Genomic DNA, 27269 nt, shown 5'->3' with positions numbered 1-27269 from the left:
GTAATGGTCCATTTGATTCACCTTTTATTGTTTATTTTATTTTCACTTACTGAATACGGGACAGACTTGACTGGGGGAAAGAAGGGGAGAAAGAAAGAGGGAAAGAGAAACAGCTGAGAAGAGGGACAGGGGAGAAGGGCAAAAGACAAAAACCAACAGAACGGGCAGAGAAAAAAAAATGCATATATCAATCACCTGGATCACCTGCTGAGAAAGAAAAAAGAAAGCAAGCAGAAGAGAACAAGAGTAATAGAATAAACAACATCACAATGATATATGGGAATATGACAGTAAATACTAAATGTTAAACATTATTGTGCAGCACATAAGATCAACAGAACACAGTGTGCTTTGAGGTAGGAGCCAAAAAGGGTGTAGTTTGTGGGTGTGATCACCCGTGTGTACACCTGTGAGCATGGACGCGCTTGTTTTTTGTTTTTTTAAAAGGTTCCTTCATGTAATAATCTGCTAGAGGGTGTGGGGGGGCCACAGCCCCGTCCTTCAGGGCGTGAAGCAGGTGTGGAGGAGATCAAAACTCCAGACATCCAGAGGCCCCCAGAGACCAAGGAAGACCAACAGAGGGGCAGCCGCGCCACTGTCCCGGAAAGAGCTGAGGAGAGTCCCAGATGAGGGCTCACTCAGCAGCCGCGGAGCAGAAGCCAGGGGGAGTTGCAGTGACGCGCCCGTGAGCTCCGCCGGCAGCCAGCTGCGCCTGAGTGACCGAGCCCCAGGCCGAGAGGCCGGGGGCACCCCACCTCCGAAGTGGCCCGAGCGAGCCCCAGGCTCCAGGCCCCGATAAGCGGCCGCCAAGGAGTGAGCCGGTGTGTACCTGGACGCCCATCCCCGGACACAAAGAACCACCAACGCACCGATGTCTGAGGGGGTCCGCCACTGGCAGGGGAAGTGGTGGTAGGGGGAGATAGGCCTCCAAACCTTGGAGGGCCTGAGATGTCCCCAGAGAGGTGGCGTCTGACACCCAACCTGACATATAGACACAGACATACAGCCACACACAGATACAAACATCCATTCCCACCCTCATGCTCTCATATGCACTTACTCCACACTCAACCAACGTGGAGACAGACATAAAGAGACGTTGTACACACGATCACACTCCCCAAGCGTACTCTACAAACCGGGTCTAGGTGCCCCCGCCCCTGGAGGGGGGAACTGCACCCAGACCCAGGTGGTGTTTCCCTTTTCCCTGCGGTGGGGGGAGGCAGACCGCCCCGACTCCGCAGCAGCAGGAAGGCTCCACACTCCAGACCGCAGTCGGACGGCCAACTCCTCCTCCTAGCCCCCCTGCTCCAGCAGGTCGCAGAGAACGGGGGTGAGAGAAGACTCCGAACCTCCCTCCACCCGCTCATTGTAATGTTGATGCATGTGTGTTCTAAGGTGCATTTAAAACCCAGGAGGGCTTGGAGCTACCTGCCAGAGAGCAGCAGGTAAGCGCATGGTCCCTCCTGCTAGCCCTCAATGTCTACGTGTATTTAAAATTGAGAGGTGGGCAACGATGCCAGGGGTGGGTGTACACCCTGATGGTACTTTGGACTCCGTGTATCGTGCCCACCCCCAAGATCCTATATGTATGTGTAATGAGAGTGTGAGTAATGTGAATGTCTAAGTTGTGGGATAAAATTGAGGCAGAGGCAGCCAGAAGGGGACAGGGGGGGGGGGGGGGGGGGGGTAGCCTCCTCTGCACCCTGGTGACATACCCCTACTCCAAGGCCCTGCATGTGTGGGTGGTTGTGGTGGAGCGGGAAGAGGGAGGGAGACCTCACAATTGACTCAAAATCTGTGAATCTGTACAGTGGGGCAAAAAAGTATTTAGTCAGCCACCGATTGTGCAAGTTCCCCCACCTAAAATGATGACAGAGGTCAGTAATTTGCACCAGAGGTACACTTCAACTGTGAGAGACAGAATGTGAAAAAAAAATCCATGAATCCACATGGTAGGATTTGTAAAGAATTTATTCGTAAATCAGGGTGGAAAATAAGTATTTGGTCAATAACAAAAATACAACTCAATACTTTGTAACATAACCTTTGTTGGCAATAACAGAGGTCAAACGTTTACTATAGGTCTTTACCAGGTTTGCACACACAGTAGTTGGTATTTTGGCCCATTCCTCCATGCAGATCTTCTCGAGAGCAGTGATGTTTTGGGGCTGTCGCCGAGCAACACGGACTTTCAACTCCCGCCACAGATTTTCTATGGGGTTGAGGTCTGGAGACTGGCTAGGCCACTCCAGGACTTTCAAATGCTTCTTACGGAGCCACTCCTTTGTTGCCCGGGCGGTGTGTTTTGGATCATTGTCATGTTGGAAGACCCAGCCTCGTTTCATCTTCAAAGTTCTCACTGATGGAAGGAGGTTTTGGCTCAAAATCTCACGATACATGGCCCCATTCATTCTGTCCTTAACACGGATCAGTCGTCCTGTCCCCTTGGCAGAAAAACAGCCCCATAGCATGATGTTTCCACCCCCATGCTTCACAGTAGGTATGGTGTTCTTGGGATGCAACTCAGTATTCTTCTTCCTCCAAACACGACGAGTTGAGTTTATACCAAAAAGTTCTACTTTGGTTTCATCTGACCACACGACATTCTCCCAATCCTCTGCTGTATCATCCATGTGCTCTCTGGCAAACTTCAGACGGGCCTGGACATGCACTGGCTTCAGCAGCGGAACACGTCTGGCACTGCGGGATTTGATTCCCTGCCGTTGTAGTGTGTTACTGATGGTGACCTTTGTTACTTTGGTCCCAGCTCTCTGCAGGTCATTCACCAGGTCCCCCCGTGTGGTTCTGGGATCTTTGCTCACCGTTCTCATGATCATTTTGACCCCACGGGATGAGATCTTGCGTGGAGCCCCAGATCGAGGGAGATTATCAGTGGTCTTGTATGTCTTCCATTTTCTGATGATTGCTCCCACAGTTGATTTTTTCACACCAAGCTGCTTGCCTATTGTAGATTCACTCTTCCCAGTCTGGTGCAGGTCTACAATACTTTTCCTGGTGTCCTTCGAAAGCTCTTTGGTCTTGGCCATGGCGGAGTTTGGAGTCTGACTGTTTGAGGCTGTGGACAGGTGTCTTTTATACAGATGATGAGTTCAAACAGGTGCCATTCATACAGGTAACGAGTGGGGGACAGAAAAGCTTCTTACAGAAGACGTTACAGGTCTGTGAGAGCCAGAGATTTTCCTTGTTTGAGGTGACCAAATACTTATTTTCCAACCTGATTTACGAATAAATTCTTTACAAATCCTACCATGTGAATTCATGGATTTTTTTTTTTCACATTCTGTCTCTCACAGTTGAAGTGTACCTCTGGTGCAAATTACTGACCTCTGTCATCATTTTAAGTGGGGGAACTTGCACAATCGGTGGCTGACTAAATACTTTTTTGCCCCACTGTAAGTGTGGAGGCTGGGATGGGGCCTAAGTCTTGTTATCAGACTGAGGCCCAGTTTGATGGCTGTATTATGACAAATCTGGTTTTTGATGGTGACTTTCTCTTGATCATTTTTGAGTTCCACTCAGTTCCACCCAAAAATGTTGAAAACCGAACAGGAAAAGAGAAAATATGAAATTACCTGCTGGGGAGGCACTCAGCTGAGTCTCCAGCCTCTGCATCCGTCTCCAGAGCCAGTCTTAATGAAGAGGAGGAGGATGAAGAGGTGGGAGAGTGATAGGAAGCCAGATCACAGCGCTGTAGGTTGGACAGAAGCACGCGATTCTCATACTGAAGCTTCTTCACCTTCCCGCTTAGTTCTCCAATCTGAAGCGTCGCCAGTCGGAGCTCCTCCTCCTGAGTCGGGGTGTCAGTGCTGATAAGCACCGACCCTTCCTGTAACGTGTGCACCGGACTGTCGTTGAGCATCCCGTCTGTCAGCGACATTAATGAGTTGGACGACAGCGCGGATGCAGGAGGCGGGAGCTCAGATTTATAGCGGTTTATCTCGTTCATCAGAAGTTTATTTTGTTCCTCCATCTCAATGAGAGACCTCCTCAGCAGCTCTGCCTCTTCCTCCACAAACTGCAGGTGTCTCTGGAGCTCCATGACGTTTTCAGATGAAGCCCCGCCGCCAAGCACCATGGCCCCTGCTGTGAGGCCAAGCGCTGCCCCAAGACCGCCGCCAACACCACTGAGCTCTTGAGGACCATCTAAGGGGAAAAGCAATAAAAGTTAGATGCTAAAACAAACAAGGGCAAAAATTAAAAAAAAAACAAAACATACTTTTGGTATCTTCCTTGAGTCTTTGCACTGTATACTAACTGGCTACTGACTCTAGCCTCATCTTTACTACACAGCTAACAAGGACATATCAATCTTATCATCCCAGCAGCAAAATCACTGAATTTACAAAACAGTCTCAAAAGCAATTTAACAATATAAAATGAAAAGAAAAAAATTAAAATAAAGAAGCTAAGGACCTAATATACATATAAGCCTGAGCTTTTAGGTCACTGGGTTGGCTTTTACAAAAATCTGCCTTACTTTAGTCAGGAATTTAATCACTTTAGTATCCAGTTTTTCAACTTCAGTAAAGAAAACGTTATATCCATCTGCAGTATTTTATATGAGCAGTATGGCTCTGTCTGCCCTTGAAAGCCTAAGGGAAAGCATACCTTCCTGCCCTTCTGTGCACATACATTTAAAGCCTGAGGCAGGGAGAGCAGCACGGAGAGCCCAGAGTACAAAACAGACCAGGTAAAAGGCAAAAAAACCCCAAACCCATGATGTTGTTTAAGTCAGATACACCTTCACAAGGAGCAGCTAAAGTGCAGGTGGGTTGCAAAGAGGCTTGGATATCTACAAAGTTTACAACTGAAGTGGGCCAGCACTGAGATCAGCTAACATCAGCTCATGTATCTGGCTTGGCATGCCTCAGCTAATGTTATGCAATATGTGACAGACACAAGTATATATAAGGTCATTATTTACTGAAAGGAGCCAGCATACCAGCATATGTCTTTTTCCTAATCTAGCCACTTCCTATGTAAGATTTCTAAATACAAAATGTTTCCTGCTGATTTAAGATAATCTCCACCTCCAAGCAGGTGGAAGATCAGATGAAAAATGGACCACAGAATAATTAAACGATGAGACAAACCACCTTGCGGGCCCTTCATGTCGTCCATCTCAGCCCGTAGCCCCCTGTTCTCCACCTCCAGCTCCACAATGCGTCGACTCAGTAGGTTAGCCTCCTCCTCGACCAGCTTTAGGTGGACTCTGATTTCTGCCTCACGGGTGTGGGGGGAGTCAGCAACCTTACAGATGAGATGAGCAGAGAAAAGTAATTCACCTCCTAATTCTTCATGCTTTAATTTTAGATAATGCAAACTGGCTCAAATGTCTCTGTAGCAAATTGTCAAGGAGCCCCATCGTTTCCTCACCTCCTCCACAGTGAGGGAGGCATTGATGTCTCCGTAGAGCGACCTGTACTTGGCCAGCTCCTCCTTCATGGCCTCGCTGTCCTTCACCAGTTTGGTCAGCTTCTTGCACATCAGGGCTGATTCCTCTTTGGCAAAGTGGAGTTGACATTTCAGGTCTGAACTGTCCTCCTGCAGCGACGGGACAAGACGAAAAGAGAGCACAAAGGTGACGATGCTATAAAAAGTGCTGCATCACAAAGACACCAAAATGCATACAAGCGCATTATGGAAATGTCAGAGGGCTGTGTCGTCATTTGAGTATCGAATCATCTGCATTAAAAATAAAAATTAATTCAGATTCAAAAGTGCATATGACCAAATGATGAAAATAATTAAATCACATACATTTAATAAAGGCACCGGTTGTTTGGGTCTAAGATATAATTGAGAGTCACCCTCAGACCTTTCAGTGTAATTGTAAAAATGCAACGGCAGTCCATCATATGATTAGAAAGTCATAAAAATATAATTAGCTGTTATTAAGCTGTGTTATATGTGTTACAATAAATACATGATAACAAAAAGATAATTAAATAATGCTCCATTAGTATAATTTATGCAAAAACTTTAATGGAAAAGTGAATGAAGACAAGTAAATGAGAGAAAAAAAGAGTAGATAAGGTTCAGTGAGTAACGACGACAGACAGTCGAGCTTTGACAGAGGTTATACAGAGCTGAACGAAGTGACACACACAAAGTCAAAGCTGCAGACACACTCAGACACACAACAAGAGAACCGGTCAGATCACTTCATGAACAGAATGCAACCTTTAGATCCATCCAGACTGAGACGTGGATGACATTAGAGGTTAAGGTGAATCATCTGAGGACTGGTTTATATTCTGATGTTGATAAGTTTAATATCTTGGGCTCTGTATTTCTGTCAGCTTGCTGGTAAAAAAGAAAAAAACTAAACAAGACAGTGCAACATTAAGGCCATGCTGGCTAATGGTGAAACATTATGGTCCCTTTTTCAAGGTCTTTATAGTCTCTCAAAATAACTATATAAAACCACAAGTGCTGTATAATAACCTGATTCAATTTTCCTGTGCTGTTATCCTAAACTCAGTACTAAGCCTTGTCGACCTGAGGTGACCCCGTGCAGCCATTCCTCAGATGCAGCTCCGTGGTTGTATTTGTTTTACGGCCTGTGGAGCGATTCCAACCACATTAAGCTCGACAAGGGCCAGCGAATTTACAGCCATTTATGGTATGTGGCTTGGAATGGGAGCCCGGGCCCGGCTTGTGTTAGCAGCCAGAGAGATGGCGGTGTAGATAATTACCTTCACTGCAAACACCTTCTGTGGTGATTTGTTAGCCTGCTGAGTTTTTATTCTGCATCTGTGTAGTTTGTTCTTGTGTAAAACCTGAGCTCCTACACCACTTACTTCTTTAGTCCCTGTTTTCACATTCTTTGGGCGGTGTTTAAACTCTTCTAATGACTCAGAAGATTAATGAGGGGGGATCGACTCAAAAACAGTGGAGGAAAAAGCTACAGAATCAAAAGGAAGGAGAGACTGAAAGTGTAATCTTGAGACTTGAGCTGTATTCCCCAAGCAAACAAGAACTGAGTAGATAAGGATTACAGGAAGTGCAAACACCTGCAGGACAAGATGGAGAAGAGTAAAGATGAGAAGGAAGAAGGGAACTGCTGATCTGTCTGCTTCAAACTGCAAGCAGCCCGTTTGGATAGCTAAGAGTGTGATCCCCAGAGGAAATCGCTCAAAATAAGCAGAGACGCGCAAACAACAAAGTCATGAGTTGTAAGGCCAAAACACAGAAAGGATGAGAAGTTTCCTAACTTGACACATTCAGCGTCTATTCTGAAGCTTAAAACACAAGTGAAGGTTTGGACTGAAACAAATAATAAGACGTACGGAGGAGATGTTAGGGTTTTTCTAGTGGTGACTAAAATATCCGCATTCAAATTTATTTGTTTGCCTGTTTTCAATTATTAACCACATAAAAATTAGTCATCATAAAAATGAGACCATAACAACTCCTCATGGCATGTTCCATATGCATGTTACGCTTTACAATATCATACTCTAGTGCAGGGTATGATTTATGTCTGGGAACGTTCATGGAGGGCAGCTTTTCATAATTATTTCAGCGCTGTTCTGTTTTTCCTGCTTGATCAGGGCTAATAACAGTCATAGCCCACCTGCAGCACATGTGATTACATTCCCAGAGAGGTGACAGTTGCCTGCGGCGATGCTGACACTAAAAGCTACACCACAATATGATACAGTTTAATATCTATATTTCATATCTTTAGCTGTTATCGTTAGCTGTGGATGTCTGGACAGGCAGGAATGGAGCTTCGCTGTAAGAAATAGAAATATCCTGAATGAGTGTTTATCTATTAAAGAAAGTTGTATTATATCACAGCCTTGCAGATGCTTTTGGAGGAGTTATACTCTGTGTTCGCAAAGAGTGGTATAGTTCTGTAAAGGTTTCCCTCCGTCCCTGAAACCTACAGACGTAACTTCTCATGCCACTTGCTCTCCTGCTATAAGTGTCCCAAGCTGCAACACATTGTGTCTCGTATTGATTTGTTAAACCTTCTGGAGGAAAACACAGACGTGTGCGTGCTTGGTTCTTACCTGTGCGGCGAGCTTTTTGTCAGGTTTGTTGTTGGGTCGTGCTCCTCGTTTCTTCTGGGAGTTCTGAAACAAAGACACACACAGAGCCTCATTAGTAAGTCTTGACACCATATCGACTGTGAACTGTTTCAATAAAATGAAGAACGGACTCAGGCTGAGATGAAGAGGAGAGAGCAGGGACTTAGGGCCATCAAAAAGTGGTAATCTCAACTGTCAGCATCAAGACAAAAACAGATTAGGATTGTTTTGTGCAGCAAATGGGACGTCATTTTTGGGTTCTTTTGCACTTTAATATCACTAAATAACAGATTTAAGTCAGTGTAACTGCATGAAGCCGCAGTCTGGAGACTTAAATCCTTAAATTAAACATAAATACCAGAAAAACAGCTACCCTGGCTTCGACCAAACGTGACCACATTGGACTGCGAGCATCTTTTAGGTCCACTAATTACCATGTCCTGTTGTGTTTGTTTAAGCTGTACAAAATCAATCTCTTCAGATTCCTATGTCAAAACATCCAAGTTAGAGACATTAAAAATTCCATTTACAGCATAGTGCAGTGTAGTTTTCCTTTCAAATGATTTTTTTCCTTTCTTTTAAAACCAATTCAGAGTTTATTGAGGCTTAAAGGTAGGACTGAGATTGCTGCCACAAAAAGATGCATGGGTAGAACAAATTGGGTTTTCTCTACTACTACAAGAGCAGTCACAATGTATAAATGTCAAGGACTTAAAGTGTGAAAGGCAACAACAGAGAAAAAGCCCTTTTTACACACATAAAGAGCAAAATCAGACTTGTGGACCGGATAAGGACATTAGTCATTCCTGGTTTTTTAAAAAACGGTGTCAGCACAAACATTGACGTTGTATCTTCAAAAGTACAAAAGGTAATGGATGATGAGACATTGGCTACATTGGATACAAATCTGCTTTTTGGCAGATTTAGGCCTGCATTAGAATTAGAAAAATATATTTAAAATACTCAAAACCTATTTTTTTAAATTTCATCGTGACTGCCATGAATGGGCACACCAGAGTCATTAAATGCTTTTCTTATCTGTCTGTGCTTGATGTGTACCTGTAAGTGGTAAAATATCCAGACCATCTTTGTTTGAGCAGCTCTTTTCTTGTCATCTTATTATCTTACAAACAATACAATATTGTATGTACAGCAGCAAATCTGAGCCTTAATCTGCCACTGAACATCATTCTAGAACCTTATAAGCCACACACACACACACACACACACACACACACACACACACACACACACACACACACACACACACACACACACACACACACACACACACACACACACACAGAAATATGAAATTCCAAACACACTCTTTCATATGACACACTTCCTCTCCCTCTTGGGCTAAGCTTTGGATGTCACTGCAGTGGTGATGTGTATCATTTCTGTGGAGACTTGAATCAACACTGATAAGAGCGTGGAATTACAGCTGTGAGGTGGAGGTACAAGTGCTAGAATAAAGAGACACACAGACACATCATCCACTGTTTGTCCAACTATCTTCCCAGTGCATCAGACTATCATAAATCATCATCCTTCCCTCTCTTTACAGCCAATCATCACACATACACATGTACACACAGGACAGACGCTGCAGTGCAAGCAGCCAAGCTCATCTGGCTCACTCCGTTTCCATGGAAACAAGCTACTCTGCAATGAGAACTGCCAACAACAAAAGAAAGAAACGGAGGGATGAATAGAACAAAAAGGTGATAAAGGACGACATAAATATATAAACAAATGCTACTGCTTGGGTCATTTTTTAGATCTACAGTGTGTTTTTAATTTTCCCCCAAATGACCAGGCTTTAAGTGAATTATTAAAATGCTCCGCGGACACTATCAAGTGGAGGAAATTTCAAAATATGTTATCTTATAACCAGGTGTACTGCAGCGAAGCATCAGACTGAAGGACATTTATCAATCTGTCTCACTTCTTTCTGTTTTTTTTATGCATTCTGCTCTTTTATTTCTTCCAAATGATCGACTCATCATTCGTTGGGCTATTTCCTGATTTTTAATTTTTCATCTTTCCATGTCCTATTTTACTCTCCCAACCCATTTTATAACCATTTTATTATCAAGTGCAAACAGTGGTTAAAAGCTCTGAACTCACTGATCGATAGGCCTGCCTGATAATGGAACCATTGATTATGGCTGGAGGTTGAACAGATGTCAGAACTGTTGGATCAGGTTTTCAGCTGGGCAGCAATCACTGCGATCCACGAATTTCCAGCAACAGCAAACGCTGCTCTGTCTGACAAATTGTCATTGGAGTTGAAAATGCAGCAAATGAATAGTTCCTCAAACCTTTTCTGAGGAAAGGTGAGCAGCAATCTCCCGAGTTAAAAAGTGAGACCAATGAGGAAAAGGGCCAAAAAGTGCAGTTCTGTAAACGGCCACTTAAAGCTGGCTTCTAGCTGAGTTCTGATATGGATTTCTCTTATACCAGACAAATAAAAGGGGCTGCTGTTCCCACATGGGAGGCAAAATGACATTTTGATGTTAGAGACTTTTAGAGACACATCATTGATTACAGCAGCAGGGAAAGTATAGCTTTCTTTGCAATACATCTGGTCCATTCAGTTGTCCCATTAGGTAGTGATCTTGTGGAACAACCTAATATATATGATACAGTGTCACAGAGTAACTGCAGGCCAGCCAGTGTGTACAATAAGAGGAGAGAGAATTCTGGCATATTTTATTATTTACTTGAGTCCATTTCCTGTCTGCATATCTGTTATTTTCCAGTGTGCCTGACTTGTTTAAACCTGCTTTACCTGCTGATTCTTTAGCGAGCTGGGCAGGAGCACGACAAACTGTTGCACATTTGCAATAATCCAACAGACTGTCAGTCATCTGTGTGATCCTCTGACTCTCTACACAACGGAAAACAAAAAAACCAGCAAACAGTACAGGCTGGATTGCAGAAACTGATAAACCGATATGTCAGAGGTTCTTCTCGCTGCAATCTGCATCAATCTGACCAAACTATCAGTTTAACAGCTAAAATGAGAACTTCACTGTCTGAATCTGGAATAAAAGGATGGTGATGGCAGCTGTTCTTTTAAATATAGTAAATATATATGTTTCTGCTGATCATTGATGCAATGACATTAACATTAACTATGACAGATGGAAATACCTCAAATACCTGTGTGCAGGATTTTTATACCTCAGTCATTACCCTTCTATATAAAAAACAACCTAACAAATTTCTATTCCTGTTCCTGGCACCCAGGTGTATTTGATGTGCAAACCCTCATTTTCACATAAGCATGCTTTGAAATGTTCATTATTATTTTATGTAAACGCACACACACTGTGCCTGAGCCTGCTTCTCATGTTTCTCAGCCTGTAGGTCTACGGTTACGCTGCAGATACGGTAACAAGTCAACTTCCATGTTATCTGATAACATATTTAATAGCGTCTGACCGCTGCCTCTGCTTTTTCAGCAGCAGCAAAGGTTGTGTCAGGATTTATTTTACAGTAACCCCACTGTTGATCCTCTGCAGCAGAAATGCTGATGAAAGGGGTGATGGAGACAGATAAAAAAATGTGAGGGGGAAATGATGACATATCCAGAGAGTGTCAGAAAGAGGAGCAAACAGATGGATTTTCAAAGTCAAACACTATTGCCTGAGTGAACCTCAGGATAAAAGGGAACAGATCAGGACAGAGAGGGAAAGAGGAAGAGATGGCCAGTGACAAAGAGACAGAAAGCAACAACAATGGCAGAGGAAGAAAAAGGGAACGTGAAAGAGAGAAATGTTGTCATTCCTCTGTCATGGATGAAGAGTCACAGCAGTGTAAACTTTTCTCCTTCCAATCCAATCCGATCCACAGCTCATCCAGCCATGGCGTATGGTACTGCAGAGCAGGGTGGGATCAAACGCAGTGAGACAAACACTCGAAGGAAAGTTGGGAAAGTCTGGAAGAGGGCCATGAAAAATGTTTAAAATGTTTGGCAGCTAATGAGGAACGGCAAAACCTAAACAAAGCAACGCTGCAATTCATGATGTGGCAATTACAACACCTGTAAAGGGCAAAAAATGTAAAAATGTGAGCGAATAAGAATGAAATAAAACTGACTTTATTGTGATGTTACTGTTGCTGAGAGCTTGAGAGACTGGAGAGAAAGAAACTGACATGCTTTCTGAGTGGAAATGGTTTTAACAGCGAGTCAGGTTATGGCCCGTCACACAGGTTAACTGACAATACATGACACTGCTCCTGGAGAACGAGGGGGAGAGAGAGGAGACTGCAAAGAAATCAGATTTGCTTTCAGTGTACAGACTCACTTAAACCAACCGGGCATGAAACCCTGGGCGTGACACAGCAGAGAGGAAAGGACTTCTAGAAAGAAATGGACTGTAAGGACGGGAGTCTAGCTTTGTCTTTACATCCACAAACTGAGGGCCTTTTTTCTGGTCCCACTCTCTGCCTCTATACACGGATGGACAGATTTAAAGGTGTACGCTGGCTGCACACACGGCATCCGTGGGGATCAAACACTTAACCTGGGCTACCAAACTCACTGTTCAACTGTCCAACATTTTCCAACGGTGACATTTTCAAGCTATTTGCTGATTTCATAGATTAGTTCACAACAGTTTTGATGCAGGGGTATCCTTTTATTTTGTTTTTCGAGTAGACACGGCAAAGCAAAGGTATGCCTAATATCCCTGTGTTGTGTTGTGTCTGCATTATCGTAATAATGTTGGTCCAGGATCAACATTGCACCGACCAGTCACGTGGCTGTGATGTGATAGCTTTGCAATGTGGGGAGAAAAAATAAAAAAATAAATCCTCTGCTTATATAAAACTCTCTCCTGGAACAAATGGTTAGCATTTAATGCTAACTGAATGCTCAGATAACATCCGTGGTCAGTTGCAATGTTAGTTATTATTATAATGATACAGGATACACAAACAAAGCAATGATTTCATGGACATGGACAGCATACATATAAATAATTATGCATAATTCTGAAGAAGGTCTGCACCAAAACGCTGCAAAGTCAGATTTTAAATCACAAAACTTTTATGTCACTTATAAAAATATTGTTGTCTGAAGAAAAACAAGAGTCTTTCAGTCACTGATGCACTGCTGCAAATAATTTACTCTGAAGGTAGAACTTAGATCAGATTGCTCGAATATTGAGTGAAAGTGTGTGTTTGTGGTTGCCAAGGGGATTGCGCAGGTTTCTGGAAAGAAAATTGATTTATTTGAAGTGGATGAAGCTCCAGACTCTCTCTCTCTCTCTTTGTTTCAGGCAGAGGAGCCGTCTCTGCATGAAAGAACAGGACATCACTACCGCACACCCGGGAACAAAGACTGGCCACAGCACAGCACATAACGAGTTGCATAACCCGGGTGTGTGTCTGTGTGTGTGTGCAAGATAAGAATGGATGGTGGTGCAGAGAAATGGAAGAGTGACAAGTGGGAGAGGAGGAGATAATTAGAAAGTACTATCCCTCCTAGTGCTAACAAAACACAACAAATCATCAGCGCTTGCTGCTACAAATCATTAAATTGGCTCATTAATGAGGTTTGAAATGCAATTAATCTTGTTTTTTTATCTGTTTTGGGGACATAAACTGCCTCGCATTCTAAAACAGGCTAAATTAACACATCTTGCTCAAATCTCGCTATTTACCCACTGAAACAATCCAACAATGTCAACACCAAAACACAACTGTGTGCTTGTGATGTTGTGAACACATCTCAACATCATATTTATAGTTGAAAAATCCCTTTGCTTAATTCCTAGGATGCACAAGCAGCGTTAAGCAGCTCTTCCCGACTGCGTGCACACAGAGCAAAGCCGCTCCGAGCACAGCGGAGCAGAACAGATAATACGAAAGCAACACCAACGTTTTCCCAATCCCCAGCCCGCTCAGCTCATTACTACACGCTCACACTGTTTCTCCATACTTTGCAGTATCTCTCACACCCTCTTAACACACATTTCATGAAAACGTTCCAACACCCGGCTAGTCCTGAATTAGGAAATAATAAGCCCATTTGCTGTGAGCGCTTCAAGCATAAAGCCACTTTGGCTGCTGTGGTTATGACCATGAACTCCAACTTTTCTAAATTTCCATTTTCTAAATTTGCTTATAACTTTCAATCACACCGGTGGTTTTACAGGTTATGATATTATAAACAAATTATTTCTGCAATTCGATGGTTTTAGTTTGAGTTTCCATTTTTCTCACTTTTTCAATAAGATGTAAACGGTGCAGACAATATTTTTAGAATCAAGATTCAAAGATTCAAAGTGTTTATTGTCATGTGTACAGAAGAAATAGCATTTCTCTGCGCAATGAAATTCTTCCTTTGCTGTCCATACACAAATGCCACACACAGTGGTATGAATTTTCTTGTGGTTTTCACTAGTATAGGGATAATATTTTAATAAGATCCAGAGAAAGAATTCAGGAACATTTGCTGTCACATATCTTGGTACTGAAAAGAATGAAGATGAACAGACTTGTTGACTAGAAGTATCGACGGGCAGCTCTAAATGTATCCTCCAACAGAGATTTGTTTGCTGAACACACCTTTACATCTTTACTCTTCTTTTAGATAAGTGAACACAGTGAGGTCCCGTATCATCGCCAATATTACCGTAAATAAAAGAAGCCTGGCTGGCCTTGAGGCCTCAGCAGATGCAAAGAAAAGATGCCTTGAGAAACCTTGAGGTCAGTGGCAGCTTCAAATCGGTGGGGTTCAGTAAAGGCTCGATTGAGCGGGACCTTTCCACACCTCTCTAAAATAGGAAGATCTACCATAAAAATCCTGCACACCAATTTTACAGCTCCAGTGAGCAATTGGGGGGCGGCAAAAACTGCCGCATCTGGCTTCAAAGTAAAGATGATTTGTAAGTGAAGTGATAAAACCTGTCAGAGCGACTCTGGCCTCGAGTAGAAATTTCAAGATCTGGGCACATTAAATTTGATGCTGGAAACATCATGGTTAGGCAACACATCAGAGAGCGATGGGAGCGCGTGAAGAAAAACAAACACATTTGTTCGTTCATTTCGTCACACTTGCTCATTTCTTGCTTCATTTCTTGCTCTTCTACTCTTTGAATGGTAAAATGAAACGCAGCAAAGCCCTGCGCAGTGCACAAACTCTGTTAGTAATGTTTGCTATAATGAAATATTCATTTTTGACAGCTGAAAGCTAATGGTGACACATTCCTGACTGTACTATAACAGCAAAAATGACTGGTTTGAGTTCTTACGAATGCAACTGTTAAATAAAAAAACATCCATTTTTCATATAAACATGATGTAGCCTCCCCTGCCTTAAACTGGGAGGTAAATTTCACACAAGCACACAGGAAAAAAACACACCAACAGTGAAGAGGAGGAATGAAAAAGTGGAAAGCCAGTGTGGTTAGGGATGACTGAGCTTTCCAAAACTATCAGACTGGCACATTAACAGCAGAAACGCAAGGATCCAATTAACGCAAACAACGAAGTCGTTCATTTTTGAAATGTATTTTTGTTGTGTGACGTCTGCTTTAATCAGAAAAGGATTCCTGGGAAAAACTCACTCAAGGAACGTCTGAAGCACCAAACGGCTCCAGTTCAGAAATCCGGCAATTAGTTGACGTCAGTGTGGACTTTATGGTGGAGTGTAAAACAAAGGTGCCTTTCTCTAGCACACACGCACACATACTCACTGCATGCTATCTCTGCTTGCACCCAGTTATGTCCTGCTTTCAAAATACAGCAGGGAAAGCAAGAGGAAGAAAAAAACTGAACAGAAGAGAAGCTGATGAATGAGAGTTGTATGTGAATGAACAGCCTGGTGCCATCACGGTGAAGAAGGCAAAGCAGACGACTGTATCATCTTCATAGAGATACAGGGAGATGTGGAGGAGGAACAGACACGCTGACTGAAAACTATTAATCTAACCGTTTCCGTCTGGTGCTTCGGGATGTCTGGGCGATAGGGTCGCGACCCGGGCAGACTGAGTGAGACAAAATGGTACAAATAACATTTTTTTTTGTATTTCTCCCTGTGTGTTGTCTGCTAAACATGCAGTGGAAAAATAAAAGCTAGATATCACGGCAAAGCTCCTTCTGACCGCCGTGTTATGTAGCTAATAAAGTATCTGGTCAGTGTATGTTAATCTATATGAGCACATTAAACCTCTTATTAGGGAATTTTGCTAAATACTAGGATCAAAGGCAGAATACAATTTAAATTTCCAGGGTACTGTTAAACAATGGGAATCCATGGTTGCTTGTAAATCCTCACTCATGTTTGGTTTTTTAATGCCTAAACATATGAGCACCTGTATTTACAGATGTGTTTACCCCATCAAGAACCTGTTCCATGTATTTCCACCCAAAAAAATAAATAAATTTGGAACCAGCATGACAAACCTGAAACTGGCCATCAGCGGGTGTGGGAGTGGCTTCTGAAAAGAATTCCAATTCTTGGTGGATTCAGCCAACACATTCTGCTAGCCACAATTTTTCTTCCCACAGAAATGACCCCAAATCCTGCTAATAAGAAATGTGGGTTGGCTCTCAAAAGGGATTGAAGCTGATTTGGCATCAGAACTGGCACCGAGACTAGTGAGTGTTGGTAGAAAACAGTTTATTCCTAACATCTACTCCTCACACACACACACACACACACACACACACACACACACACACACACACACACACACACACACACACACACACACACACACACACACACACACACACACACACAAACAGAAAAAAAGACCTAATCTTTCAGTATGTCACAATATAGCTTAACCACAACTGGATGCACACACCTTTCCATTGCCTCTGCTGATGAATTGTTTTGTCAAACATTAGCATTCATTAATTACAGCAGGTCTGATGGAAATCTCCTCTGTGCAATTTTCCTCTGTGCAATTAAATTGATCCAAACCCTGCTGCGAATTAGTCAGTGTCTTCTGGGAAATCACCGGAAGTTGAGCTCAAACACTCTCCTCCAGCTGCTGGAGCACCATGCAAAGGCTGCCCAGCTGCAAGAGCTGAGAGCGTCATTCATTCATGTGCTGTTGCTTTTGAATACTATTACTTAAAAGAAACAGTTATGTTGCGTCTTAAAATGTTCCCACAGTGTCTGTTGTGGCGTTTCGCTGTGCAAATTAAGGCTGACATGATGTAACGCAAGAGTGATTCAGCTCACATCCGCCTGTGCGTATCATTGAAGCTTAAGCCAATAGAGTGAATGGTCTATTAGCATTGCATTAGCATAGCATTAGCAGAGCAACAAAAAGCTGCAAGACAGATAGAGCTTGGATATGATACTCTGCAACACCAGACTGTACAGAAGAGAAAACCAGCCTCCTTCTCTTCAGTTTACGTTGGCTCTTCACAGACAGACAGACACACACTCTGAAACAGGCAAACAAAGGATCAAGAATTAAGGAAGATGAGGATGGAGAAGGAGGGGCAGAGCAAGGAGGCTTTGTAGGTCTTTGTTACTAAAACCACTGCTGACTTTCAGCCACTTCCATTACAGAAAAGCTGACAGTCTATATCTGCCGATGTGCGTGCACGAGTGTGTCTCCAGACGCTCTGCTTATTAAGGCAGTGTGTTAGTAGGTGACCTTGCGCAAATGAACAGCCTTCAAGTGGTATTGATCTGAATTATTCATATGTGTACAGTGTGCACATTGTGCCTTGACAGTGCGTGTGTGCGTGTTAAGCTGCAACATGGGCGTGCATAATATAAAGTCCAGCCCACTACGGGTGCGAGTGAAGGGATCTGTGTGTTTTTATGAGTGTGCCTGGTAGAGCTGGAAGCTGAACAAAGCAAGCACAGCCTAAGAGGAGGACTAGTGTGTTTGCGTGCGTGTGCGTGCGTGTAGTAGACATCAACCCTTAATGCCAAATACCTCTCTCACCTCCTTCCTTCCTTCTCTTCATGTGTCCACAGGGTCCTAACGCCTTAAAAGTTTCCTTATTCCATTGATTATCAATTGTTACAACCAATATTATTCAGTTAAACTGTGTGCTAATCACAAGCGCCAAATATGCCCCTCAGGGACTTGTTTTCTATTTCCTATTGTGCTCTTATTTTGCCTTTGGAGTAGACGGGCACATTTTTGGCATTTTCTGGATGATATTTGATCAAAATATTAAGACACTGCTACATCTACAAGAACACAAAGCAGCCACGGTGTAAACGTCCAGATTATCCTGATATATTGTAGTAAAAACTGGCAGCTGATGTGCCACTGCAATCTAGAATGATAGTTTATAACTATATAATATAACATCACTACAGTCCTGTACACAATATAAGGTTTTGTGTGTGCCCACTATAAGCAGTTTGCCCCAGTGCACTGATACCAGTGATACTGAATTGTATTTGTGTCTGCTTATTTTGTGCTTTTACTAGAAACCCTCCATGGTGATGTCAGAATTAAGTAAGACATCCAGACAGGATGTCAGATATCAGACTCTTAATATTTGATCGTCTGACCTCTTCTCCTCTGAGAAGCAAATCCAGGGAGCTAAGGATGCAGCATCCATTTACATCCCCCCGCCTCCCGACAAACGCCTCTGCAACCGCAGACCATAATATGTTGCCTTGGCGATGGCTTTTGCAGCCTGTCGCTAAGGCACCCTGTTGGCAACACATTAGAGAAAAGACAGAGAGACGAAGAGGAGGACGGAAGCGGGAGAAGGAAATGTGGGAGGGGTGAAGGGGACGGAGGGCAGGATGAATGATAAGCGGGTCGAAGAAGAGAAGAAGGAAAGAAGGAAAGGAAAGAAGGTGTTTCAAAACAAATCAGAAACAATAAAGTACAGGAAGCCCAGACACTTAAAAGGCTTTTGACAGCTTCACCTCTTCAAACCCAAACCATGACCGATGACCAAATACAACTGCCCCTCTTATTCTCCTGTTTATTTGTTGTCATTTAGTAAGCTCTTCGCTAATAAGGGCAGACAAAGAAACCATATATATCTACATAAACACCATTAACAGCACATTCCCTATGTGCGTCATGTAAGAATATAAAACATGTGACATGATGACGGACTGTCAGCAGTGGCACAGAGAGAAGGAGAGGCAACGACGAAAAGATTTACTGGTATAATAAGAATAATATGACACTATAATTCTGCAGTCATAATAATTGCATTAAAGGAAATAAGACAAAATTACAAGTGTCTCGTTGCAGGCTGTAAAGTGTTTCCCTGCCACACTTCTTTTTCCTCGCAATCATTTTTTCTCTTCCAATTCGTCCTTGCGTTCTCATTGCAGAGAAAAAAGCTCCACCGACAATATTTCTCTGCATATATTTGGACATAATTTTTAAAAATGGCTGTCCAAATGCAGGCCAATGTGAAACTGTCATAAACCTGATTTATTGTTTAGCACAGGGAGCAGCATGGAAAAACCTTTTTCCAGCCTACTCGGTGCAACATATTATCCAGCTTGCAAACATGATTCTGGGTTTTGTGACTCTTAATGATGACTTGCCTAGTAACTCTTATGTTTAGTAGATGATTGCAAGCAAATGAGTCATCAAGTTTGATGCTTTTTTATGTTTTAAGAGTCATGCTGTGCAGTCGCTCTTGGACTGCAGGCGGCTCTTAAGTTGTCTTTGCAGCTTTATTTACACAGGAACATTTTCTTTCTTTAAGAAGTCATCTTTGGCTGCTATTGATCATACCCGACGCTTTATAAAAAACAATACTTTGTGTAAAACGTATAAGACGTGTCCTGATGGAACTGTTTTAATTGTTATTTGCTACTTGAACTTGAACACCTGTCTTTTATGGTACAGTCACACTAGGGAAAACAGTGGTTGCAAGTCGCAAGGAGGTTGCTGTCCTGGGAGGTGTTAAGCTAAGAGGAAGTTGTTGTAAACGCAGGCTTTCAGTTGGTTTCAGTCCTCGTGTGTTCGTTTGCCATCTGGTCTGGTTAAACAAGCATTAAACATCATCTTTCCTCCCCCTTTTTCTCTGTGGCAGGCACCTGATCTGACAGCAAGTGTTACCTCAGAGTCACAGAGAGAAACCATATGTGAATGAGAAAACAAACACACACACACACACACACACACACACACACACACACACACACACACACATACACACTCAAGCTCTTTCACCAACATACCGGGTCTCCATCTGGTGTGCGTGACAGAGGATGTCCCAGCAAAGCATAAAACAGCACCCAGTTAGATCCTATAAATAGAGAGCATCATCTACAGTTAACACCTCTCTGCTCTCCTGCAGCCAGGCCCTCTGCCTCACAGTTTATGTTTTCGACAGGGAATGGAGGAAAAGCCCAAAGTTAACCACGTGCACCTTATCACCGAGATTAGCATCAGACAGAAAGTCAGATTGCGGTGGGAAGGAAGCAACAAAGAAAGAAACTCAGGGATAAACATTACTGTGTGTGTTTTTCAAGGGTAAATGTCCTGAATCTTTAAAGGATCATTACTGCGGGATGATTATCTTGCAATTTGTGAGCTCTGGTTTAGAAGTACAAATGTTGCACAACTTGTATTTTGGGCACATACAATATGATCCTGGGAAGCTGAGTGGGATATCATTAGTAGCAAGCACAGTGTTACTAGTATGGATGCTCTGTTATAACGGCCCCTATAGACATGTCAAATTATATTAGCCCATCTGCAAATAAGATAAGATTCATCAGTATTGGTGACATTTCTATTTCTTCATAGACATATACACTGTTATTCTACAAGGTTTGGGCATCTCCACAAACATTTTAAGCAAATAAGGAGGTGAATTAACTATAAATTAACTAATGTATATGACACACATTCATGAGTGGTTTGCACTCATGCATATGGTCAGTAGCTTCCTGATAAGTGGGTTTCACATTAATTAATCAGTATATCTTGTCATTTGCAGTTTCACACCTGACACACACACACACAGACACACGGGGTGCGCTAGCTAACGGTCTGAGTGTACTGCATGTGTATGTGCAAGAGTGCAGAGTGAAGTGAAGCGTGTCTGACAGGCTGACTGTGTGTCCAGTAATTGGCAGCATGAACTCCATCAGTCTGTGGGAGCGATATTCCCTTTATGTTCGATGTAAAGATAACAGAGAGCGCAAGTATCAAATGAAAATTGCAGTAATAACGTCACATCTCTTTGTTAATTTTTTCTATTTTAACTGTCATGCGAATTTTTAAACACGCAAAGTGTACGCATTATGCATATGAAAGAAAAATTAAAAATAATTCTATTTAACAGTGTGTCCGTCCCACAGGAGAAGGCCACAGGAAGCCATTGTGAGGTTCATAAAAGCAGACTAAGTGAAGCCCTTTGTGCTTTGAATAATAACGGGCTGTTTGATCTCACTGACAGCAGAACAAAGCCTGACTCTGATGGACATGTCGGGGTTCTGGTGACCTTTTAGGTGTGTCTGACAGTTCAAACACAACGACAAAGACCAAACACAGGCACCATCCGCAGGCACAAAAGTGGTATCAGCGCGATTACCAAAAGAGGACAGTGCTGAGATTATACACAGGCTTTCTGAGTTATTGTAAAACAGGGAAAAACTCAATCTGTCCAGATTTTGAGATACCTGGTTTAATTTCATCAAGACTATTCAAAATTCAAAGACTTTTATTCATAAATAATAAATAGAGCAATACCTTCTGTTTTAATTTCAATGCCAGTGAGAAACAAGCGCAAAACCAGATCAGAGCAGAGCAAATTAGGATTTAATGCCTTCTAACGTTGACCACTCCTACTGGGGTTATAATTTCATTTGACATTCAAGAAGATATCTGCACCATAAGCCTTAAATAACCTGTCCCCGGTGTTTGTCTGGGTTGAACTGTTGATTTCATTAGATTTAATTAACATCTTGATAACTGAGCTCACGCATAATGAAGCTGCAAAACACTTGAGGCGTGCTCTCATACCAGCTGAAACGTATCTTCCCTTAACTGTCAGAGATTTCCTGTGTTTGTCGACAGACATTAAACACACCACTCGTCTCCTAGCCTTGCCGTTCGCTCCCCTCATCTTTTTTTCTTATCTCCGTCTCCTTCCATCAGGGTCCCGCAAATCCAGGCAATCAGTTGCTGTGACAGGAAATCAAACAGGATATGACAGGCTGATTGGAGCCTTAGCCTCACTTTCTGAGGAGAAAGAAATGTTGTGACCTTGTCTTGTCCACCAGTAATAACTGCTTATGCGAGGAAAAAAAACTGCATGTGTTCATACCGTGCATATTTAGTATCCAGGAAGCTACTTTTAAAGTTAGATCTTCTTCTTCTTTCATGCTTTCGTGCATTAGGGGAAAAATGTAATTCCTCATTATTACCACTGCATACATCTTCCAGCCTTCCAGTGTTCTGGAGTGGATGTAGACTCACATGCTGGGTGCAGGACTGGCTCTTCTCACTCTTCCCACTCACTTTACTCAGCTTCTTCCGTCTTTCAGGAGTAATACAAATCGCAGAAATAAAGCCTGAATTATTCCTGTGTGCGTTATTAACAATGACTGATGTGGCATTTATAATTACATCACAAACATTAGCAGCTAATAGGAAAAACAAGTCTTCTCCACATGGCACAGTGTGAGCTTATTCAACCCAGTTACCGGCTCCTGTGACCTGATTATTGTGGCTAATGTAACTCGCACAGATGCACGCAACCACACCCAAACAAACATTCAGTCGTTAGCTGTGAGTTAGAGAACGCGTTTTTAGCACAGTTTATCGACCCTGATGACCTGCTACAAGGACTTGGGATGTGACTGTCACCCTCGACAGGAGATGAGCAACGCTAATGAACACGGAGGGCATCAATGTGGAGCTGTTTTTATCGCGTGGCTGTTACTGTCTCCAAAGCAGATTTTGCCCACGGGACAATAAACTTTAGTGCGTCATAAATTACAAGGAGAGGTAGAGAAGAAAGGAAAATGAAGGCAGGGAAAGGCGACGAGAAGGACAGACAGAACAAAAAGGGCAGACTTGGAGAAAACAAAATATCATCAAATTAGTTCAGAGAGCTTATCAGATCGTCACTACACTACATTATAATTTACAATCACAATCATTTAAAAATATCTTTCAGAATGCTTCTTTATTTCACACAGGGGTTAAATGTCGATTGTTGAAAGCTGATTGCCAACTGGTTGTATTCTGGTTATATTCCTGCAAAAACAAAGCTGCTGAGTGTTTATGGCATTTTGCATCTTGCACCCCTGGAACAAATTCAAAAAGAAAAATTAAGTTAGTTAAAACAAGCAAATGTAAATTAAAAAACAAAAAAGAATTAGTACACAAAAGTACAAATCTCTACCAATGATGGCAGATAACAATGTTTCTATTTCTGATCCCAAAGTTTAACAGTGAAAGGATCTTTCAATCTTTTGCTAACCCACAAAAATCCATCCAATCTCATATAAATCGATGGTTCCTAATACCAAAGTCTTCGACCCACATGTTACATTTAAGGGCTGCTGTGCTTTTCTCTGTCTGGCTGTAATAAATTAAGCTGGTGGAGCCTCTGGCAGATGCACACCCAGGAGAGGAAAACGCGCATGCACACATATACACATCCGCGCTGAACCACTTAGCTCTGCTTCACCGCTTCGATCAAATCTACACGGAGACCAGCTGGGAAGAAATGCATTTTTGACCTCTGTTTGACAGAACAACACAAACGTGCCTTACTGAACCTCCTGCAACCTACAGAGGCAATCACCAGATTGTTCAAAGTACCCAAAGATAACTCGAAGAGTTTCCAAGCATTTTAGCAAATGCTTGGAAATCCTGACACCAGCGTCACTGATTAACCACATCTAACTTTCATTAGGTTAATAAAGCGCTGGGAGTGCTCAGGTAGACTAGCACAGTATACGAACCAGTCCATAATAAAGACAAAAGAGCGTGAAATAGACATCCAGTGACCTAAGATCTTATGGCATGGTGTGGGTAAAGACGCAGCCTATATGTTTGTCATCTATATTGGACTGTTTACCCTACAGCATTTTACATTTAGCATTGCACAGCACCTTAGGTCTCAGACTCTGTGTCTTGACACTCAACAGTCATCTTGGTAATGCCCCTGGATGGTTATTTGGTGCCAAGAAGAACAAGTCTCTATTCTAATGAATGACTTTATTAATTTATTATTAATGAGAAGTTTGGTTACTTCAGCCCTAAAAAGGGTTTTACAGGCTTTTCTCCCCACATGTTATATTTCAGCTACAAATGGCTCAAACCATAGTACTGATACAGTCAATGTGTCCAAGTCTTCTCAGCATACAAGCATTTGAAGCAATGTCATGCTGATTCACATTATATACAGTAAGCCGAGAAAAACAATTGGTACACTCACCTATGTATTGTCTTAACTACAGCCCTTAGATATGCCCACCCCTACACAACTGAATTTAAACGGTGTGCTTGTATCAAAGCAGCTACATGACTGACTTGTTTCCTGGGTCGGCTTAAATTGGCTTTCGGGGTCAGGAGCAGGTCAGCTCCCATCTCTGGTGTTGCCTCATTCTCCCACAGATTTCAGGTCTTTCACAGGAAGTGTCTCATAGTGGCAACACGGATTTGTCTCCTCTCTGTTGTGCCCAGCAGCATCCTCACATGAACATTACACTGTCAGAAACCTTCAGCAGTGGGAGTTTAATAATCCACTTTCTGTCTAATTATAATCACAAAGGGTTTAAGTCCGGGCTTGTAGTTTTGCTGTGGGCAATTTCCCCCCCACTAATTATGAAGAAATCTATTTATGAGAGCACCCAGAGCCTAATTTGGAAGGAGACCATTAGACCATTTATAATAAGTCTGAAATAATAAATAAGCGGATGACTCATCAACAGGTTTTAGTTAGTTTTGCACATATTAACAATAACTGCCTCCTCAGCCTGGACGCTCATATAACAAGACTGCCTTTGAGACAGAAAGTGATTCTCTGCAGCAAGCTTTAGGGTTCAGGTTAATGAGCCATAACAGAGTGAATATTAGCCATTTAAACAGTGATGGTCTGGCCTTGTGGACTGCAGCAATCTCATAATTCCCTGCAATATGTGGGCTAATAGCTAACCCCGATGACATGAGACAATCAGGGAAACGCAGCTGAATCCAGCCATTCTGGACGGCATATGCTCTGTTCTGTAGGAGAGGACAAACCTGCAGTAAACTGACCTTGGCAAGAGGACACTTTCAAAGGATCCCTTTCATATTTAAAGCTACGTCAGACAATTTCACTTCCTGGCAAACCTGCACAGCTTCAAGGAGGGATCGTCTAAAATGTTTTTGAAGTCCATCCGACAAATCTTAGAGAAAAGTGCCAGGGAGCAAACCTGAGTCGCACTCTTTCTTTATTCCTTGTTGAAAGGATTTAGATATGTTGGTCCAGGTTTTTCGCTCATGTTTCAAAGAAATTCTGTATTTTTCTCCTAACATACCGGTAACTATCTCAGTCAGCATACTCAGTTTATGCCTTTCTGTTTACATTTTCTGCATTTGATAACCTTTAATTGCATACTGTACTGGTTATCGATCTAATAACAGTCTAAACATTAAGCTCCCCTGCTTTCTTGCTGCAAAATAAATGACCAAATTCATGCCAGCCTTTGAAAGTGTCAATTTTATAACCTACAGTTTCCTAAACACAAAGCTCTGTGCAAGTACATTTTGTTTTTTAATGGACATGTGATGATAAAAAACAGCAATCATGTAATTAACTGCTCTAACATAAAAAATCAGAGCCTCCTTACTTTTTATTAAAGTGCTCTGAAGGCTAAAACCCACAGTGTGGTCACGTGATCATGATCAGCTGATGAAACCATGCACTCTTTAATGGTCCACTGGTGTCCTCTGCCATCATGCAAAGGCACGAAGATAAATCTCCTTTACTGTGGGATTACACAGTCACCTACTCCACTGAACATGTCTCTCCTCCACTCCTCAAACACCTCTCTATTATTTCCTATACACCACCTTATTTACATTTCCATCACCACATTTCTGTTTTCTTGACTTTCTTCTCCAAACTCCACCTATTTGTGTTCCCACACTCATCCTGGCTTCATTTCATCCCTACCTTGTATTCATATTTTTAACTTTTCCTTTATTTTCTCTGTTGACATCCAGATTCATGTCAAAGTCTTTTTAGCAGTACTTTATGTGCTTTCCACATCCTCATTCATTTTGCTTCCAATCAGCTCAAAAAATGACAAAAGTAACTCCCAGTCATCAGCCTATCACAGCTAGCAAAGAGCGAAAGGCAGGGTTAACCAGGTAGCCTGTCCATCACAGGGCCAACACATAGAGATGGACGCCAACTTAGAATCTCCAATTAACCCAACCCCACAAATGTATGAGGAAGCTGCGGTACCTGGATAGAACATGCAAACTCCTCACAGAAAGGCCCCCAGCCAGATGGTGGATTTGAACCTGGAGAAACCCTCCCACCCTCCGCCAAAAGTAACTTAACTCTGAAAAAAGCAACAGATCATCACTGAGTATTTTTGGCAAGGTATTAAGAAGGTGCTAATAGCTTCATTAATATACTGTTATTTTAAAACTCTGAGGACAGATCGTAGCCTCTGTCACATATCAGCTGGTGTTGTGCAACATTTCACAAATAACTTATTCGGTTCAGGTTTCTTTTTGAGAACTGCTCAGTCCTTTTACAATAACCGCATCAAACTTTCCATTCCCACCTGGTCACCTGGAAACTAAAATGCAATAAAACTGTCCAATGGCTGCTTACAAATACCAGTTCTCTGGATCACCTTTGCCTCTGTCATTTTTTTCACGGTTGAAGACACCAGGAGCGTCTTTTGGTAAAACGCTTTGTTTAGATCAAAATCTGCGCTCGCTAAAACAAACACTTCTAATAGTTCTGCTTCTAGCATTGATGTCACATGGCGGAGCACACAAAGAACTCTTTCTCCCCCCCACCCACACTTTCACAATAACATTTAAGAAACCCACAAACGTTTGCTGAATGCCATAGCAGACACAAGCTTCAGACTGCCCTTTTTCTAAAAAAGAAAGAAAGAAAGCACAGAAGAAAAGAAGGTAAAATCGATTTCCTGATATGTATTTGATATCAGGGTGATAAGCTTGTACATCTAATACTTTAGCCCAGCTATTTCACTTTGCTAGCAGACGTAACGTGAAGTCTGTTGTACAGAAT

General features: G+C 42.4%; 1 protein-coding gene across 2 annotated transcripts in view; it reads right to left on the bottom strand.

Moving 5' to 3' along the window:
- mtcl2 (microtubule crosslinking factor 2) overlaps positions 1–27269 on the bottom strand; it is an 86358-nt gene that overhangs the window by 23422 nt on the left and 35667 nt on the right. For both annotated transcript variants that reach the window (XM_085392803.1, XM_085392804.1), the window contains exons 5-8: positions 8046–8108; positions 5401–5568; positions 5121–5274; positions 3597–4167 (exon numbers count right to left, since the gene is read on the bottom strand). In XM_085392803.1, coding sequence (XP_085248929.1) covers positions 3597–4167; positions 5121–5274; positions 5401–5568; positions 8046–8108 — 956 coding nt within the window. The remainder of the gene's footprint in view (positions 1–3596; positions 4168–5120; positions 5275–5400; positions 5569–8045; positions 8109–27269) is intronic.

The sequence above is a fragment of the Rhamphochromis longiceps genome, linkage group LG20 (assembly GCF_057381845.1).
Source record: "Rhamphochromis longiceps isolate RC_006_pf linkage group LG20, R_longiceps_female_GT1.1, whole genome shotgun sequence".
NCBI classification, from domain to species: domain Eukaryota; kingdom Metazoa; phylum Chordata; class Actinopteri; order Cichliformes; family Cichlidae; genus Rhamphochromis; species Rhamphochromis longiceps.
This window is presented reverse-complemented; position numbering and strand designations above follow the sequence as displayed.